Source organism: Sebastes umbrosus, chromosome 5, assembly GCF_015220745.1.
Source record: "Sebastes umbrosus isolate fSebUmb1 chromosome 5, fSebUmb1.pri, whole genome shotgun sequence".
Lineage (NCBI taxonomy): Eukaryota > Metazoa > Chordata > Actinopteri > Perciformes > Sebastidae > Sebastes > Sebastes umbrosus.
Window position 1 is genome coordinate 18,415,736 of NC_051273.1, and position 17,583 is coordinate 18,433,318.

General features: G+C 41.5%; 1 protein-coding gene across 7 annotated transcripts in view; it reads right to left on the minus strand.

The window, feature by feature from the left end:
• rxrgb (retinoid X receptor, gamma b) overlaps positions 1 to 17,583 on the minus strand; it is a 37,164-nt gene that overhangs the window by 16,124 nt on the left and 3,457 nt on the right. For 3 of the 7 annotated variants that reach the window (XM_037770149.1, XM_037770153.1, XM_037770150.1), the window contains exon 2: positions 11,354 to 11,491. The exons of the other annotated variants lie outside the window; for them this stretch is intronic. In XM_037770149.1, coding sequence (XP_037626077.1) covers positions 11,354 to 11,420 — 67 coding nt within the window. In that variant the 5' untranslated portion in view covers positions 11,421 to 11,491. The remainder of the gene's footprint in view (positions 1 to 11,353; positions 11,492 to 17,583) is intronic. 7 annotated transcript variants of the gene reach the window in all.

Here is a 17,583-nt window from a genome sequence, read left to right on the forward strand (position 1 = left end):
TTCAATCGCAGCATGAGTTCCCTACTTCTATTGCTCTAAAGACTAGAATCTGAATTAGAGATGCTACAGCTCTGCATGGAAGCTAGATTTAGGAAAAAGGATCAAGTGATCGTTCTTTAACCTGTTTTTATGTAATGATCTCTAATTATAGGTCTTTATTTGTATCATTACACTTGTCAGTATATGTTGTAGGCAGTCTCTGTTTAAGACTCCAAATCTCACCCCTTTGGTGATGAAGTCATGTGCTGAGCATTATCAAGACAAACTAGTTTCCCTAGTTTCGACATCTAGTTGAAATACGTTCTCACGTTTCTCAGTTTGTGTTTTTAACTGGCAAAGAGAATGATCTAACGGTCAAAAATAAGTCCTTCCCTTCCTGCTACTGCTCGGCTAACACTCATCGGGTGTAGGATGTTTTTGGGGGAGTGAACAGAACTTTCTTGTTATGAGATTTCCTATGATAATGACGTGTTATGAGTACCAGGATGAGTACATATAGGGTGAACATTGCTTTTGACTAGAGCTGCAACAATTAGTTGTCAACTGTTAAACTAATTGCCAACTATTTTGATGATTGATTAATCACTTTGAGTAATCGTTTAACAAAACAAGTCTAAATTCTCTGATTTCAGCTTCTTAAATGTGAATATTTTCTGTTTTTTTTACTCCTCTATGACAGTAAACTGAATATCTTTGAGTTGTGGACAAAACAAGACATTTGAAGACGTCATCTTCTGCTTTGGGAAACACTGAACGCCATTCCGACATGTTGTCATTCCTGTTACTGTTATCACTTTTAAACAGTTTTATTCATATGGAATATGCAAATAAGGAACTCATTTGACACTTTGAGAAATACATGGAATAACACAAAAGAACTTGCCCACAGGCAGTCGCTGTCACAGGAACGTCTCCTATGTTTCTAAAGACGTGTTTCTAGGTGTCTGTCTACCTGAGAAATAATTGCTCATGTTATAACCACAAATAATGTTTGGACTGTGACTGTCTGACACTTCAGTTTGCAGTCTTTGTGAAAGTCAAACAGAGTTGCTAAATGCTTTGCAACAGTTTTGAAATGTTGCTCTGATATTTAACCTCTGGCAGTGATTAAATCCGCATATAGTTTCTTTCTCTCTCCGCTGGATATGATGACTCTATTTCAAGGAAATGGAAAGTTTGACTAATGCAAGACAGTTGCTTTCAGATTTCAAGGAATTGGGAAACAGAGAGGAATGTCACATTGTCTGCCTGGATGCAGCACTTCTTTTTTTTCTTTTTTTTTACATTACACACTGTATAACACACAGCTGAACATTCACTCCCTCTCCGTATGCCAAGGAACAGATGTTGTGCAACTTCCTGTTGAACACTGAGACTATAGCCTCTCCACCCCCTCTCTCATTCGCCCACTTTCTCCAGCCCTCCATGAGTGAACCCTGGCAGGCAAATATGTATTGGGGCCTCCCTCTCTCCCACAGAGCTGACTGGACACAATATATACTGCAGTAAAATACAAGTTAAAAGCACCAAACTCTTTAAACTGTATGCTGCTGCCTGTAGGTACCTAAATTCTACAATGGCGGGAGTGTATTCCCGGCGTTTTGGAGAGCCGATTCATCTAAATAACGAGCTTATGTAATGGATGCGGACTGTACAGCATGTACTGTGTCTGATTTTGTGCACTGACCCCTCTCTTTATATGCATGACAAATTCCCTTCGGGGCTCGTAAAGATCTATTCTATTCTAGAAGTGCTGAGTAGGAGATATAGTGACGGGGCTATCGTCACTCCAGTCAACAATTTGTCGACGTGCCCTCGCAGACATCGAGACCAACGAGTCTTTTGATTGCCCAGGACAGACGTAAAAAGATGACAAGATAAAGGTTGCTACACGGAGAGATCTGAAACAGACAGATTTGTGGGGTAGACCAGCACCATTTTAAACTAAACTCACAACCTGGAGCAATGTTTCTTATATTCTTGCCTTTTTGTACCGCATAGTGTCTACACTTTCCAACTTCCAGTTTGAAATCAGGAGAAACAAGCAAGGCATCAGCCCCAAACCAGAACTCAAAATCACTGTTTCTAATTAATAATGCATGCACAAGCTCACACATAACGTCCAGGTGCAGGATTTTGAGATGATCAGAAGGCCAGAATCCCAAACATGCATTTATTTTGGCGCTAGTAACAAGCAGATTAATAACTTGAAACTATCGCTGAGGTATGGCTGCCCCCTCCTAGTCAATTACTCTGTTGTTTTGGTCATAGTCGACTAAGATTTCTTTAGTCGATTAGTAATTTTTCATGCTTTAAATCAACTAATTGATTAGTCCACAAAATCGTATGAGTGTTAGCCGACAAAGTATTTCTTTGGTCGAGGACTATGCTGAGGTGAATAGCCGATTGATCAGCCCGGTCGCACTAAATGGGGTATGAATGACAGTAATTTGCAAGACATTTTGCGTGCAATAAGAACGCTGTTCTTCTTGCTTTTGGCGTGTCATTTGTACACCATGTAGTCTGTATTGACTGAAATGTAAACGCATCCACGTAAATATGCAACGTTCAGAGTTAGTGGCGTATAATAAAAACATTAGAAATATTGCTTATGGTATGGTGGATGGGAGGGGAGGTGGATGTGTCCGACAAACACAGGACTTTCAACCAGGAGACTGATGTTTGTGTCCCAAAGTGTTGTTGAGTTATTTGGAAGTAACGTTAGTGACGTTTGAGATATGTTTTTCGTAATTCTGTTACGTTGTTCCCGTACGGATTTTACTTAGTTTCGTACTTATATTCAGCCCAACCATGACGTTCTTTTCTAAACCTGTGGCCATTACCGTAGTTTTGTTGCATGTTGTACAAATGAGACGCAAAAAGGCTAAAATGCGTCCTCATGATACACGGAATGTTCTTGTAATGTTGTGATATTTATACGCCTTCCCATGATCGAGTTGGATTAATAGATGAGTTGAACATTTATTGACAACAATTCAATCATCAATATTATTTGGTTCCAGCTTTTCAAATGTGAGGATTTGCTGATTTTCTGCATGATGTTTTATAGCACTGTAAATAGACAACCCCCGACAACATGAAATTACAAAACATAACCTGCGTGCTTGAGACAAAACCAAAGATGACTGCCTTTCGTCGAGTCTTTGTAGCTGCAGTACCCAGGAGAGCACAAAAGCACATGGACAGTCAGCTGGTGGGATGCCTAAAAGGGAATGGCCGGCGAGTTGAGCATGCTATGTGAGGGGAGTGTGTTTGTGTGTGTGTGTGGAAGGAGGCCAGCATGTTCAGCGGAGGAAGCATAAATCGGCCCAGAGCGGCTCAAAGGGGCCTATCCTCGGATGACCCGCCTCAACCGGCTGTTCCATCTCTATTCTATGTAAATCACCTCCACACAAAGAAGCCTCTGGAATGTACCGGCCAATCACACGCTGCACAGCAGAGGAAGTACATTAGCAGGCACTGGGAGGTTGTTCATATTAGGCAGCCTAAAAAAATGATAAGACACTCTCAGATTTAGTCCCAGTGCTTCCTGTCAGTCTCGGTTTGAACCTCCATACAGTGCTGCAGCGACGCAAGCATCTATTTGAGAGCAAACAAACAGACGGAGCAGTGAAGGGCACCTTTGACCGTTGGCGTCGCAAATCAAAGGTCGCCTGTTGCCAAACTCCTGAACCAAGTTCAAAAAAGCTCCTATCTGCAGCAGACACGGATCATTCTCAGAAACGGCTGCACCGAGGGGACGAACAACCTACAAAGGGAATCACCGACGACTAACATCACGCCATTAAAACAGCAGAGGACCATCAGAGTTTGATCTGAATCAGGGATGGACGATGGACGCTAATCATGACAAGCTGTCACAATAACTTCAACAGCAATAAATGTATCACATACTATTGTTAAAATACATCGGCATGTGACATTTTATTTCATGTGTTGGCTCACTTCTGATATGTTTGTCCTTTTTAATTATAGTTCGACTGGTTAAAGATTCTGGACTGAACTGTGGGGCTGATTAGTTAGCTGTAGTAGCCATGTTGAGTATAATGTTATTAGTTATTTAGTATTAATGTAGGCAGTTCAGTCCCAATATGAAACCATTATAAGCACTATATATACAAAATAAACAATATTTTTTTCTCGGTGACATTAGTGTAGGAACTGTATTTATACCTACCTGTATATGATATATTGATATATACTAGATGTAAACTCCATTTACCAGTGCCAAGTTTGGGTTTCTTGTTTGGATACAACAAAGACAATGAAGACTAAAGATAACCACAACACTAAATACAGTATATCTGGTCTGGTCAGACTATGTGTACACTGACACACAAGATACAAAAACATAATGGCACCGCATACAGTTCTGAACAAAAGAGTAGTGTAAGATATTCTGAGAGCTAGCGCTAAAACGATTGGTCAGTAATTGATTTATCATTTTGTAAGTTGAATGGCAGAAAATGAATCTCAAATTATATTACTGTAATAATTTATGGATCATTTAAGTCAACTGCAAACCCCTCTCTGTCTCCAGCTTCTTGTATATCAAGAGTTCCTGGTTTTATCTGTTTTATATCATTGTAAATTAAATATTTGGGGGTTTTGGACTGTTTTTTGGACAAAACAATCAATTTGAGGTTGGGCTTTGGAAAATTGTAATGGCCATTTTTCGCTACTTCCTGTCATTTTTTAAACTAAACAGTAAAAAAAAAAATAAAAAATAGTCAAAGAAATAACTGACAAATGAATCAATAAAAAATAATACAGTCCCACTATGAGCTATGATCAGTAAACTGCATATATCACTCCTCACATAAACGTTAATATTTTTCATTGTATACACTCAAAAGGAACTTAAAGGTGCAGTGTGTAAGCTCTGGCGGCATCTAGCGGTGAGGCTGCAGATTGCAACCGAGTGAAGGTTCTCCCCTGTGCCAAGCGTGTAGGAGAACTACGGTGGCGAAAACATGAAAACGCAAATGGCCCTAAATAGAGCCAGTGTTTGGTTTGTCCGTTCTTGGTTACTGTAGACACATAGTGGCCGACTGTGTGAAGTGTCGGCTACCATCTAGTTATGTAGATATAAACGGTTCATTCTAAGCTAACAAAAACACAACTAAAGAAAATACACTAAAGAAAACATACTTATTATCTCCACCAAGGCCAAAGGCCTAGGAAGGAGGTTATGTTTTCACCGGCGTTGGTTTGTTGGTTTGTTGTCCGTTAGCAGGATTACTCCAAAAGTCCGCGATGGATTTGAATTAAATTCTTTGGAGGGGTGGGGTGTGGTACAATGAACAATCCATTCGATTTTGGTGGCGATCCAGATCATGATCCGGCTTCGGGAATTCTTTTTAATAACTCCGCTCGGTCTGTGCATTAACACCACAGGCTTTAAGACATGCGCAGTGTAACTGATGACGTGTTCATGAAACCTGCCTTGGCGGAGGTCTGTGCTCTCCGAGTGCACTTCTAGTTAACATTTTATTCCATTTCTGCCAATAAAAATATGCCAAATAGATTCCCCTAAATGCTAAACACTGTTCCTTTAAATCAGTATATCACAATATAAACAAGTAACCAGAAACAGCTCTGTAAACACTGTTAACAGTTTCAGAGGACCAATGCCACATCATCATCTCCATCCCCATCAACCAGCTGCTGTATGCTTTGGATGATCATTTATGTGGGTCAAACTCATCATATTCTCACATTTGAGGCAGAGAACGGCCAAAGCCACAAATGCATCACACTGATGTGATGATCAACAGGTTTAAAGAAACATCACGGACCACAAATCCCTCACTGTTAATTACTGGGTAGTGGCTGGATGGAGCACTCCACTGTGTGGTAATTCAATAAGCCCATGGCCCACTAGCTAATAATATCTCCTGTCTGGAGAGCAGAGAGTGTATATTGAGGGGGTGGGAGCAGCAGATCGACTCCTGAACAACTCCTCGATATCTATCAGATTAGCCTCTATGAAGACGGATCCTCAGCGCGGGCATCGATCTGTTTAATACCTATTTCGTATGGCTCTGCAAGTGTGTGTGTGTGTGTGAAGTACGAGTGCAAGCTCTCATGCTCATATCTGAGGCCGACAGTGACAGAGAGCAGAACGCGTCCTAAAGTAATCAGACGGACAGCCCGCGGAGCTCATTAGATACAGCGGACATGTAATTAAGAAATCATTTTGCTGCCAAAGCAGCTCATGAGCACCAGCCATGAACCCTCGTCCAACACACACACACCCCTCGCATGCACACACACCAGTCTTCTTTCATATTAAAAAAGAAGAAAAAAACACTTCTATGCACACTAGCACAAAATCACCCGTTAAACATTCATTTCTGTGCTAAATGAGGTTGATGTCTGATCAATTGTGTCAGTAAATCCTCTTATCCCCGGGTAAGTATCTGCAGCTCAGCGGGCCAGCTGTCAAGAAGGTGGGAGGCCGAGGAGGAGGGGACGGAGAGAGGGATAGAGCCAGGGAGGAAGGAAGGGAGCCGTGGATGGATGGATGGATGGATGGATGGAAGGGGACGATGGGTGGATGGGGGAGGGCATTGTCCCGCTCCGAAACGCTCACATGATCCCACCACTACCACACACACGCCTAATCTCTCCGCTTGGCTGACAACATTAGATCATCAATTGAGAAAACCCCCTGTTTTTCTGCACAGCTGTGATTGAGGAGATAGAAACGGTTATTAGTGAGACAAAATGAAGATATTCTCTACTGTTATATAAACAGCAAAAATGTCCAAAGCTGCTTAAAGGACACCTGATCCATTTTCTGACTGCCTTTTTGGAGTTTAACAGCCAAAATAAATACAGCCCATAATATCAGATGAACTTCATTACAGCATTCCTCTCTTGTTGAAAACATTAAAGGGGACATAATGGCTCATTTTCAGGTTCAGAATTGTACTTTGGGTTTCTACTAGAAGGTGTTTACATGCTTTAAATGTTCAAAAAACACTTTATTTTTCTCATACTGTCTGTCTGAATATACCTGTATTCACCCTCTGTCTGAAACGCTCCGTTTTAGCGCCTGTCTCTTTAAGAACCCCTCCTGAAAAAGCCCAGTCTGCTCTGATTGGCTCAGAAGAAAAATATGGATCACCTTTGCAAAGGTTTGTTCTCAAGCCGTGGGCGATATATTCTAATGAGCCTGCGCAACGTATCCTCATACAGTACAACGGTTCGTATGATATCTTACGGAAAGTTATTCATCATTTTTTGCGCATTTTTCTACGAATTTCCAGCAAAATGTGATGAATGTCCAGCGACACGTGTCAATTTCTGCTTGTTACATGCATACAGTTTTTTCCCAGGAAACAACTTGGTTAGGTTTATGCAACAAAAATTCTTAGTTAGGTTTAGGAAAAGATTATGGTTTGGGTTAAAATAACTCAGGAAGTGGCGTAACTTAAGTACGGAAGTTATGTGACAAATAAATCAACATTGACGTCTGGTTTCATACGGGGTACGAACACCGGTCTCCTGGGTGAAAGTCTGGTGTTTTTTGACCTGCCCGTCCACCCATCATTCCTACACGGAGTACATATGAATTGATGTTGTGGGATATTTATACGAATTACTACAAATGGTGTATTAGTGACATAAGAAGGGGAGCCGAATCTGAATGGCTTGTGGAATCACGTGTTTTCTGATCTAGACAGCCCACAAAAATTGACTGGCTTATTTCACAGATTGTGGGTTGGTAGGCACTCCAGATACCCAAATGTATGTGCACAAGCTCTGAGAAAGTGAGTTTTTCATATGTCCCCTTTAAGAAATAGAAAAATGTTTTTCCTATAAAGACATACGGCTGTGACAACACAAGCTCTTGAGCTGGTGAACTTCCCCGACCCTAAATTCTGCCCTGTAGTGAACTCTCTAGTGAACTCAAACACACTTTCCATGAAAAGAAAAGAAATTAACTCCCTTTCTATCTATCCCGCCTCGCTCTGTGGTTCCCCTATAGCATAGCTTCAAACAAATAAAAGAAACTGTCAGGCAAGTTAATGAACATAAAGTACACATTGTACTGTATTTCCCATATGTAGGCCATTTGCTGCCGTGTCCTCACATCCACAAACACTGCCAGCGGAACACTTTTTACACAGAGCCAAAGGATCGATGAGGAGGCCAGGGCTGAGACAGGGACGAGATAAAGATTGTTTTGCAAGTGATAAAAAGATTTGGAACTTAAACAGCAAGAGCTAACAGACAGACAGAACAGGTTGACCAAGCAGCCCTGGACAACAAACAAACTGAGAGACCCAAAGCAAACCAAAAGCATCCGTCTGATGAGGTGACTCAAATTAGTTCCTAGAAGTATTCGCTCACTGTTACAGAGGGCTGTGGAGAGATGGGTAGGCGCCATCAACACACACACACGCACGCACACTCAGCTCATGCTGTGACCAAGTGAGTGTGACCGAGGTGACCTGACCTCTGGATCTGTGACCAGAGCCTAGAAAGACAGCCAGACTACACAAACCTGTTTAGCAGTCTTTGGGGTAATGTGGCATCTGAAAAACTGGGAAAGAAAGTATGTTCTACAAAAAAAAAATCAAGATAGACCAAGGTGGAAATGACAATAAGTGCATTTCCATTCACCTCTTTTTATGTGCCCTTTCAATTTACGCATAAAAAAAACCTGAGTGGAAATGCTGGAAATTCAAAAAATATTTTTTTTCACACCTGGCTGAGGTGGGAAAGTTAGTGTGGTGATAAAAGCAAAATGAAAAAAAGACTTAAAAATCATGACGTACATGAAGCATGTGACTTAAAGTGGCAGTAGGCAGTTTATTTTTGGCATCATTGGGCAAAAACTCCATAATAACCTTTCAGCATATTGTAATTCAAGTGTTCTGAGAGATAACAAGACTTCTGCACCTCCTCATGGCTCTGTTTTCAGGCTTTAAAAAAATCTAGCCCGTGACGGGAGACTTTGACCAATCACAGGTCATTTCATTGAGAGAGCGTTCCTATTGGCTGTGCTCCGGTCATGTGACCAGAACTTGGCGTTCATTCACCAGATTTCACAATGGCGGTGTCACAAACATTCTCATTTAACAGCTAAACCGTGCACTATAAGATGATTCTGAAAACATTTGAGGCGAGAAATAGGCATTAACGTAACAGAATATTGATTCATATTTGATCAGCGCTGCCTAGTTTGATCGTTTGATCGGAGATCGCAAGTGACTGACAGCCGGCTCTCATAGACGGCAGATGTTTTATAAAAATAACTTTTTTTTTTTAAATCATATTTGCTCCAATCTCGCCTGCTTCAGCTTTAAATGCAATACTTTTTAGCAGTCTCTACTTAAAAAAAAGTCTGATTTCCTCATTATACCAGTATGGGCTGAGACTAATGGCTGTCTGGAACATAGAAAATCAATATGCAAATCTCAATTTAGAGTTAATATTAAATGTGTGAAAACATATAAAACCTCTAGTATAATCCTCTAGCTTTTATTAACCATAGTCCAGTTGTTTTGACGAATCATTCCTACGATTCAATAAACGCTCAAGTTCCCTTTTAAATCCATTTTTCCGTCAACATTATTTTACAGTAATGACATGAGTATTATTATGGTTGTAATCACAGCTGTGTGGACCGTCCAGCTGTGCTCTTAGCGGAGGGAGCAGAACAGAAAATGTTAACATCGTGTACATGCAGCACAGGTGGATTAGCATGGATGTTTTTAGTACTGCAGGATCAAGATCAGCTGCTGCAAAATGCTTTCGTGAAATTTCTCTCTAACGTTTCATCAGCCCAGAGCTGGAGAACGAATGAACATCTTCAAGGTTGTCAGCGAGGAGGAACTACAGTTATAAACAGGAGCGTCACATGCTTCCCTCAAGGACACCAGAGAAAAGAATCTACACATAATAACACATACACACACAACAAGCCAGTAAACAGGCCGACTACAGTACGTGTGGAGCTCACATCAACACCTCCCACACCTCTTTTAAAATATAGGAAGAAGCTAAAAATCCTCATCAGAGTGAGCGTTGATGGAAGGATGCAGGGTGACGGACAGCAGACAGACTGCAGAGAGAGAGAGAAAGCAGCATGGAGATGGCTAATAGGAACGGACAAGTGTTGAGAGATAAAACTGATAGTGAAGGACAAGCCAATGAGAGCTGCAAGCGTCCTCTGAAGTTGAGTGGCGTCCCCGCTGACCACATCTAAGTCCTCAAGTGAGTCACAAGCAACAGCAAAGCCTTGTACCTGTCACAAGCGGTTAAAATGATCCAATGATTTTTAAAGGCGTTGGGCAGTCGGGGGCCAATAAGATCATGAAATCTGAATCTTAAAGATACAATCCCATACAAGTACAGTCCTCCAAAAAACATGAGAAATGTGTCACAGTGAGGATCATATATAATCCATATGGAAAACCATTAGGGCTGTCAAAGCTAACGCGATAATAACTCGTTAAGGCAAATTCCACTAATTTCTTTAACGCATTAACGTAAACGATCTTTCGGAGGTGGTAGCGGGCTCAGTTTTAAAGCTAGAGTGAAGATACTGGTATCATATGAAACCACACACCCTAAAGAATCCATTGGTACCAGCCATATGGTATGGTATGTCATACCAGCTTGTCGCAAAGGAGGTTAAAAAATGCTCCAAACTTGCACTAAGTGTTGACGAGGAAAAACTGTCATGGCCATTTTCAAAAGGGTCCCTTGACCTCTGATCTCAATATATGTGAATGAAAATGGGTTCTATGGGTACCCACAAGTCTCCCCTTTACAGACACGCTCACTTTTTGATAATCACATGCAGTTTGGGGCAAGTCATAGTCAAGTCAGCACACTGATTTGCATAAAGCAGCATATTTGTCCACTCCCATGTTGAAAAGAGTATCAAATACTTGACAAATCTCCCTTTAAGGTACATTCTGAACAGATAAAAAAAATGTGCGATTAATTTGCGATATATCAGGATTAACTATGGACAATAATGCGATTAATCAAGATTAAATATTGTAATCGATTGACAGCCCTAAAAAAAAACACAAATGCAAAAAGAAGTTCAGCTGCTGAATTTGCTCTGTTAGTTGCAGGCTGGGAAGAGAAATTCAAAATAACTTGTTCAAAGAGTGCACAGGGATTAGAGGCATTACCGTGGTGCATCTGTGCAGCGCTAGCTTTTAGTGCTCCACTTCTGTGGAAAATCACAGAGCAACAGCGGTGGCAACATCTTCCACAGCACACATCCCGATTCTGATCTGATCCAACAACAAACACACACACACACACACACATAGAGGCAACACAGAACCCAGCTACTCACAGTGGCCATAACCTATCTCCCTCCCGGGGTTGCCTCCAGGTGCAGGTGATGCCATGGGGTGCCACATGCCTTCAGGTGCAAGTGTGGCGCTGCCTGGCAGGACGCCAGTCGCTCAGAACCAGGACTCAGACTCAAGTGCTGGCTCGGTGACAAACAGAAAAAAGTGATGCGGATACTCCGGACTCGACCACTTTTCAGTGCAGAACAGGAACAGACGGGTCAGCGTGGAAACCGTGGAAAAGGGGCGGGGTGTAAGCGAAGGCGGAGTCCACCGGCGCTGGTTATAGGATTACCCAGATTATCCTTCCCCAGAGATCAATCTCACAGGAACTGTTTACTGACCGACTGCTGCGCAAATCAGCTCTTCTACCGCCCACTCACACGTGTGTCTCTCTCTCTCTCTCTCTCTCTTTATCTGTACAGAGGCACCGGTTGTAGCGGCAGAGGAGGGTGTCTGGCACGGGGACAGGGAGGGAGGGTGGTTATGATGACAGGGGTCACACTGAAAAAGTGTACAGTACAAGCAGAAGTTTCTGATTACTTCATCTTAAAATGGAGCAAGAACAGACAGCATGACACTGATGTTCCTGTATTCCACAGAGGTTTTTATGTGTCAATGACACTTTGTTTTGCAAAGATTTCCTCATTTTCTTCCCTTTTGCTGAATATTAGCCACAGACTTTCTGTCTCCTGTGTAGGTGGTATAAATGGGATGTGAGTGTTGAGAAAGGAAGTGACAAGAAGTGGCCTGAGGCGAAAGATTTCTCTCTTCTATCAGCTTTAATTCCCCTTAATGCCAAGAAAATAACTGTGCCAGCATACATGGTACTGTTGTGGCATGTGGAGTCGCCTACGTGCAGCATTGTTAGTATGTTTGTGTGTTTAACAAGTGTTATAGCATTCCAGGAAGTCAGGAATCGTCTGTTTCAGTGCTCTAGGATGGTCAAGCAAACACGCAGCAAAGCGAAAACCCAGATGCACACACAGGCCAAAAATATACCTTGAAGGCAATGAGGAACAATACATGGCAAACCCCTGAGGGAATCTAAATAAACTACAAAACCCGCACAGGGATGGATTCAATCTGCAGTACGACTGTTTTAAGACTTTATTTATCAGAACAAGCTTTAAAAAAATGGTAATAAAATGGTTTTAGTGGAACAAACCGGGCTGGTCTCATACACCGTTCATAGCTATATCTACAAAAAGTAATGCACTGTAATGCATATACTGTACATCCCATGAAATCAATTCGCATGTAATCCATGTAATTGTGTTCCAGGAAGTATAAAGAGACTTCCTGACTTCCTATTGATCACATTTTTATGTAGACACATTTTTTTTTTTTTAATAATACACCCACAGAGCCTTTAGAAAGGCACTGAATAAAAGTATGTCTTTTCCTGAAAAAGAATATTATGATTGTGAATTAATCATTTTAAAATTTTTGGCGGGTCCAAAATGATTGTTTTGTTCATCTCTGTGGAAGATGTCCGACGTTTGATTCCCACTACTAACAAGGCTCATGAGCCAATAGTAAAACGACGTTGGTATCACGTGGTGTCTCTGGGTCGTCAGTTAGTGTGTTGAAAAAACGGATAAATGGCTGAGACTGACGGTAAGTGCCTGGCAACGACTTGTTGTGAAGTAAATGGAACGACAGAGGGATAATGCGACATCTAGTGGCTGAATGTTATCAATAGCACCTTAAACCCAAACCACAATATTTTCCTAAACCTAAGTAAGTAGTTTTGTTGCTTAAACCAAAGCAAGTTGTTTCCTGTGAAGACGGACGTTTATTTTGAAAAGACTGCACGCATGTAACGAGCAGAAATTGACACGCGTTGCTAGACATTCGTAAGGAAAACGCACGAAAAATGAGGAATAACTTGTTGTAAGATATACGAAGCTCTGTATGAGGATATGTTGAACAAACAGCACTAAAATCAGCCTGCGAGAAGTTAGAGTTGACTTTGTTCAACAATGTCAGAGGCGGCATGCATCCTTGGCCAAGGAAGTATGTCATATCATTATCACCAGAAAATAGCCCTAGCCAATAAATGTGTAATTGGCACTGATTTTAGTCTGCAGCTGCTCCTTCTAATCTATCCTGCAACCCTATCAAATGTTCACCCTTCAATTTGCACTAAAAACTTGAGAAGCCTCCACCGACATGTGTGCATCTATTTAACTCACATGACTCAACAGAGTTTTCTTGTGCCGTGCACCTGCATGAGGCTGGATCGAATATCTATACAGTGCTTGAAGGGTAGCCACCAGTAACCAGACCCACTCAGTGACAGTAACCTGGCAAGAGACCCAGCAGACGGACACAAGGAGAGGACAGCGAGGACGGAGAAGGAGAAGAGACACTTGCTGCTTCTCTTTCAGACTTAATAAATCCCATTGGGAGAAGCTAAAATAATACAGTCCTTCTTAAATGCATGTCGTGTTATAATAGTGTGTCGTGGCCCATATAAAACATGCCAAATTAACCCTGAGAGACATAATTAGCATTCATAGACGTATCGTGGACTATGAAGACGTGGGAGGAGGATGATTGGCGACCTTAAATTTATGGTCCGCTCTTAAATGTTTAATCTGAACTGACTAGTACGTGAATCAATAGTTCGTGACCAGTGTCGTGTATACTTGTGTCTACAAATCGTGTATACATAAATCAGTCAGCTAAACTGATCTCAAGAAGAGACAGTTTTCTCTTGACGTCCTCCTGTCGTTTTTTTTGTCAACAGGAAGGACATTATCATGCAACACACTCGTTCGGGTGGTTATTTGTAGGAAAAAGCAGTGGAAATGAGAGAAAAGCAGAAAAACAGCAGAAAAATATGTTGTTTTTTTTCCAAACAGTAATGGATGCTTGTGTGTTGTATTAATGTGCGTGGGCGTGCGATGGGAGCAGAGTACTAAAACGGCACTCAGAGCACTCAAAATAGCCAAGCGGTGTTTACAGCATGTTCTTCATGTCTCTCAATGGAGACATTTAATGAGACATAATGTACTGAGCTGCTACCTGTTGCTGCTCCTGCAGGGTGCAGAGTGCCACAAAAAACTGTTTGCCTGGTCAGTCAAACCAACTTCTACGGAGCCATAAATCTCCCCTTATTGATTCATCTGTTAATTAATTGTATGATGAAGTGACTGATTGTTTTTTGTCTATAAAATGTCAGAAAATAATGGAAAATGGTCATCACAGAGGGACATTTTCAAACAGCTTTTTTCTGCCAACTAGAGAATATCTGGTATTTTTTTCTGCGTAAATTAAAAGATTCATCAGTTATGAAAATTGTTGATTTTCTGTTGATTGACCAATTCATTAATTGGCTAATTGTTTCAGCACTATCTGGGTATATCAAAGGACGTTAGTGGTGGAAAGTATATAGTCAAGAACTGTACTTAAATACAATTTTGACATTGTACTTTATTTGAGTATTTTCTTTTTCTGTTAATTTATACTTCTGCTCCACTACATTTATTTGACAGTTAGTAGTACATTACAATTTCACGTATAAAACCTATAATAACTTTATAAATACTGCACATATTATTTTAAATTAAAGTTTAAACTACCTAAATCATAAGTTTCAAATACAATACGACACAAACGTGCCATGGGAATTTCAAAATAAAGGAACATCTTGAAGGTGACGGTAGGCTATGTATTGAATCGTTGATCATTGAATTGACACATCAAACATATCAATGTATCGTTACACTCCAACAGTATGTAAGGGAGTTAGCTCCACCTCAACCAACTACAACATTAAAGTACTGCTTACATGTTAATGCATCAAAAATAACAATCCAATAATATAATATCATACCACCATCAATCTACATAATGAGCACTTTTGATACTTTAAGTAAATTCTGTTGCTAAGACTTTTTTACTTTTACTTTGCTAAATTTTGAATGCAGGACTTTAAACTTGTAATTGAGTATTAAAGGTCCAGTATGAAGGATCTGGAGGTATCTTGCGGTGAGGTGAGGAGATTGCAACCAACTAAAGCCTCTCCCGTGTGCCAAGCGTGTTGGAGAGCTACAGTGGCAGGCGCGAAAACGCGAATGGCCTTCTTTAGAGCCATTTGGAGCAGAGCCAGTGCATAGAGTATGTGTGTGTGTAGGTGGGAAGTGAGTGGTGAAGCAAGAGAGAGAGAGCGGCCGCGACGGGAGCGAATAACGTTATCGACTCCGGCCCAAGCAGGAAAAGTTAACAGAGTTTGGTTTGTTCGTTCTGGGCTACTGTAGAAACACGGCGATGCAACATGGCGGACTCCGTGAAGAGGACCCGCCCCCTACGTAGATATAAACGGCTCATTCTAAGGTAACAAAAACACAACGATTCTTATTATCAGGTGATTATACACTAAAGAAAACTATACTTATTCATATTATATTCCATTTCTGCCAATAGATCCCCCTAATTGCTACACACTGGTCCTTTAAAACATTCCAGATGTGATGACTGGGAATCATTTTCGGTTTTAGAGACACATCAGCAGCTATTGCTCCATGTGTGTTGCATTTACTGAGATACACTGTCACGGTGAGACGTTGATGTAAAATGCAGCCATACTTAGCTGCTGTGCCTTTGTGATTGATGAATTAATTAAAAGCAAACAGTGAAATGGATAGACGCTGCTGATCAGAGGGATGAGTAATACATAATGTTGAGAGCGTGTAAAATTAGACTTCCTGTGCGTCCGTGAGTGACACGTATGTTGTTGCTGCATAATTAGCAAAGAAATAGCTACATACAACCCATAACCTAACACCGCTGCAGCCCGCGGGCCTCTCAAGGTTCTCTGCTTGATTAAAGCTGGAATTAAATCAAGGCTTTGACCTTCTTCTCTAATGACTAATTACTGGCAATTAGCCCAGAGAATGGCCTCCTTACGCCCCTTCTCTTCCCTCATCCTGTTCTCACAATTAGCACCCACACAGACACACACACAGTCAAGAAGACAAGCTCTGACACCGACAATAAATACACACACTCAATCAAAAGTGCCTGGGAATGAAGCCATTGTGTGCATTGTGTGCTAATGCATGCGTCGGCATTGAGGCGCTGCAGGTCTCAAGCTACAGAATTCTTGAGCAAATACCTGCAGAGAGCCACACCCACTCTACCTGTGTGGTTTGTTTTAGCTCTGCAGGAGTGGAGTGGGCGGGGGAATAATGCTCTGTGCTCAGGGATCGGCCGTTAAAGAAAGCAGGTTTAATACTGCCGGCACTTCACAGTCAAATAGCACCACCCACATTCTTTAAGTCACATGATATCACGGTCACATTTTGCTGTGTAATGAGCATATAGGAGGTCTGCAGCTGGGAAGTTTAGGCCTGAGTGTGTGTTCCTCTCTGAGTGTGTCCTGGGAGGTGAATCGCTGACCCCTGGCAAGTGATGAGAGTTCACATCAACTAAGGTGACCTCTCTCTCCACCCATACTCCCCCCCCCCCCCCCTCCCCTAACACACACTTCCCCGTTATCTTGCTGCCTTCACTCTCCCATCCCGTTCCTTCTTTCTGACACGACTTCCCCGATCTGCGAGCTAAATATGTTCTCACCGTGTGGGTGCTCGGCTCGTCAGCGCGTCTAGAATCACTTCCACTGACGGAAAATTAAAAAAAGAAAAATGCTGAGAAGAGAGAAAAATGCTGATTCTACTTAAAGCCCCCGGGGCAGGCCTGCATCAGACCTGCTGAAACATAACATGTCTGGGTGGGAAAAGCTGAGTGGATCACGAAACAATCCGCACACAATCAGCAGACTGTTTTTTTTGCCTCGGACGCACATTAATGATCCTTTTTAGAGCAATCATCTCCCTTTCAAGAAGAGAGCGGCCCTGTGTTCATACATGTTTTTTAGGCGTGTGGGCTGTTGATGCAAAAATACATCATAAATCATAGTTAGGGAGGCCGACACACAATACAAAACCAGAACTGTTCTTACTGGAAATGATCATTTAGTGGTTCTGGCTTCCACTCATAAACTGTTTGGTGGTTTTACTAACAACTTTTATAATGTAAATCCAATAAAAGATAAGAACTGTCCTCATAGGGTTCAACTAATCCTAGTTTACTACCAGTACTTTTACAAAAATTACAAATATTCGGCATTCAACCCAGATTGCAAGTCAAGGCGGCTTGGAAAGCTGCAAATAACATAACTGTAAAACCATAATGGGAAAAACAACAACTCTCCATTGAAACC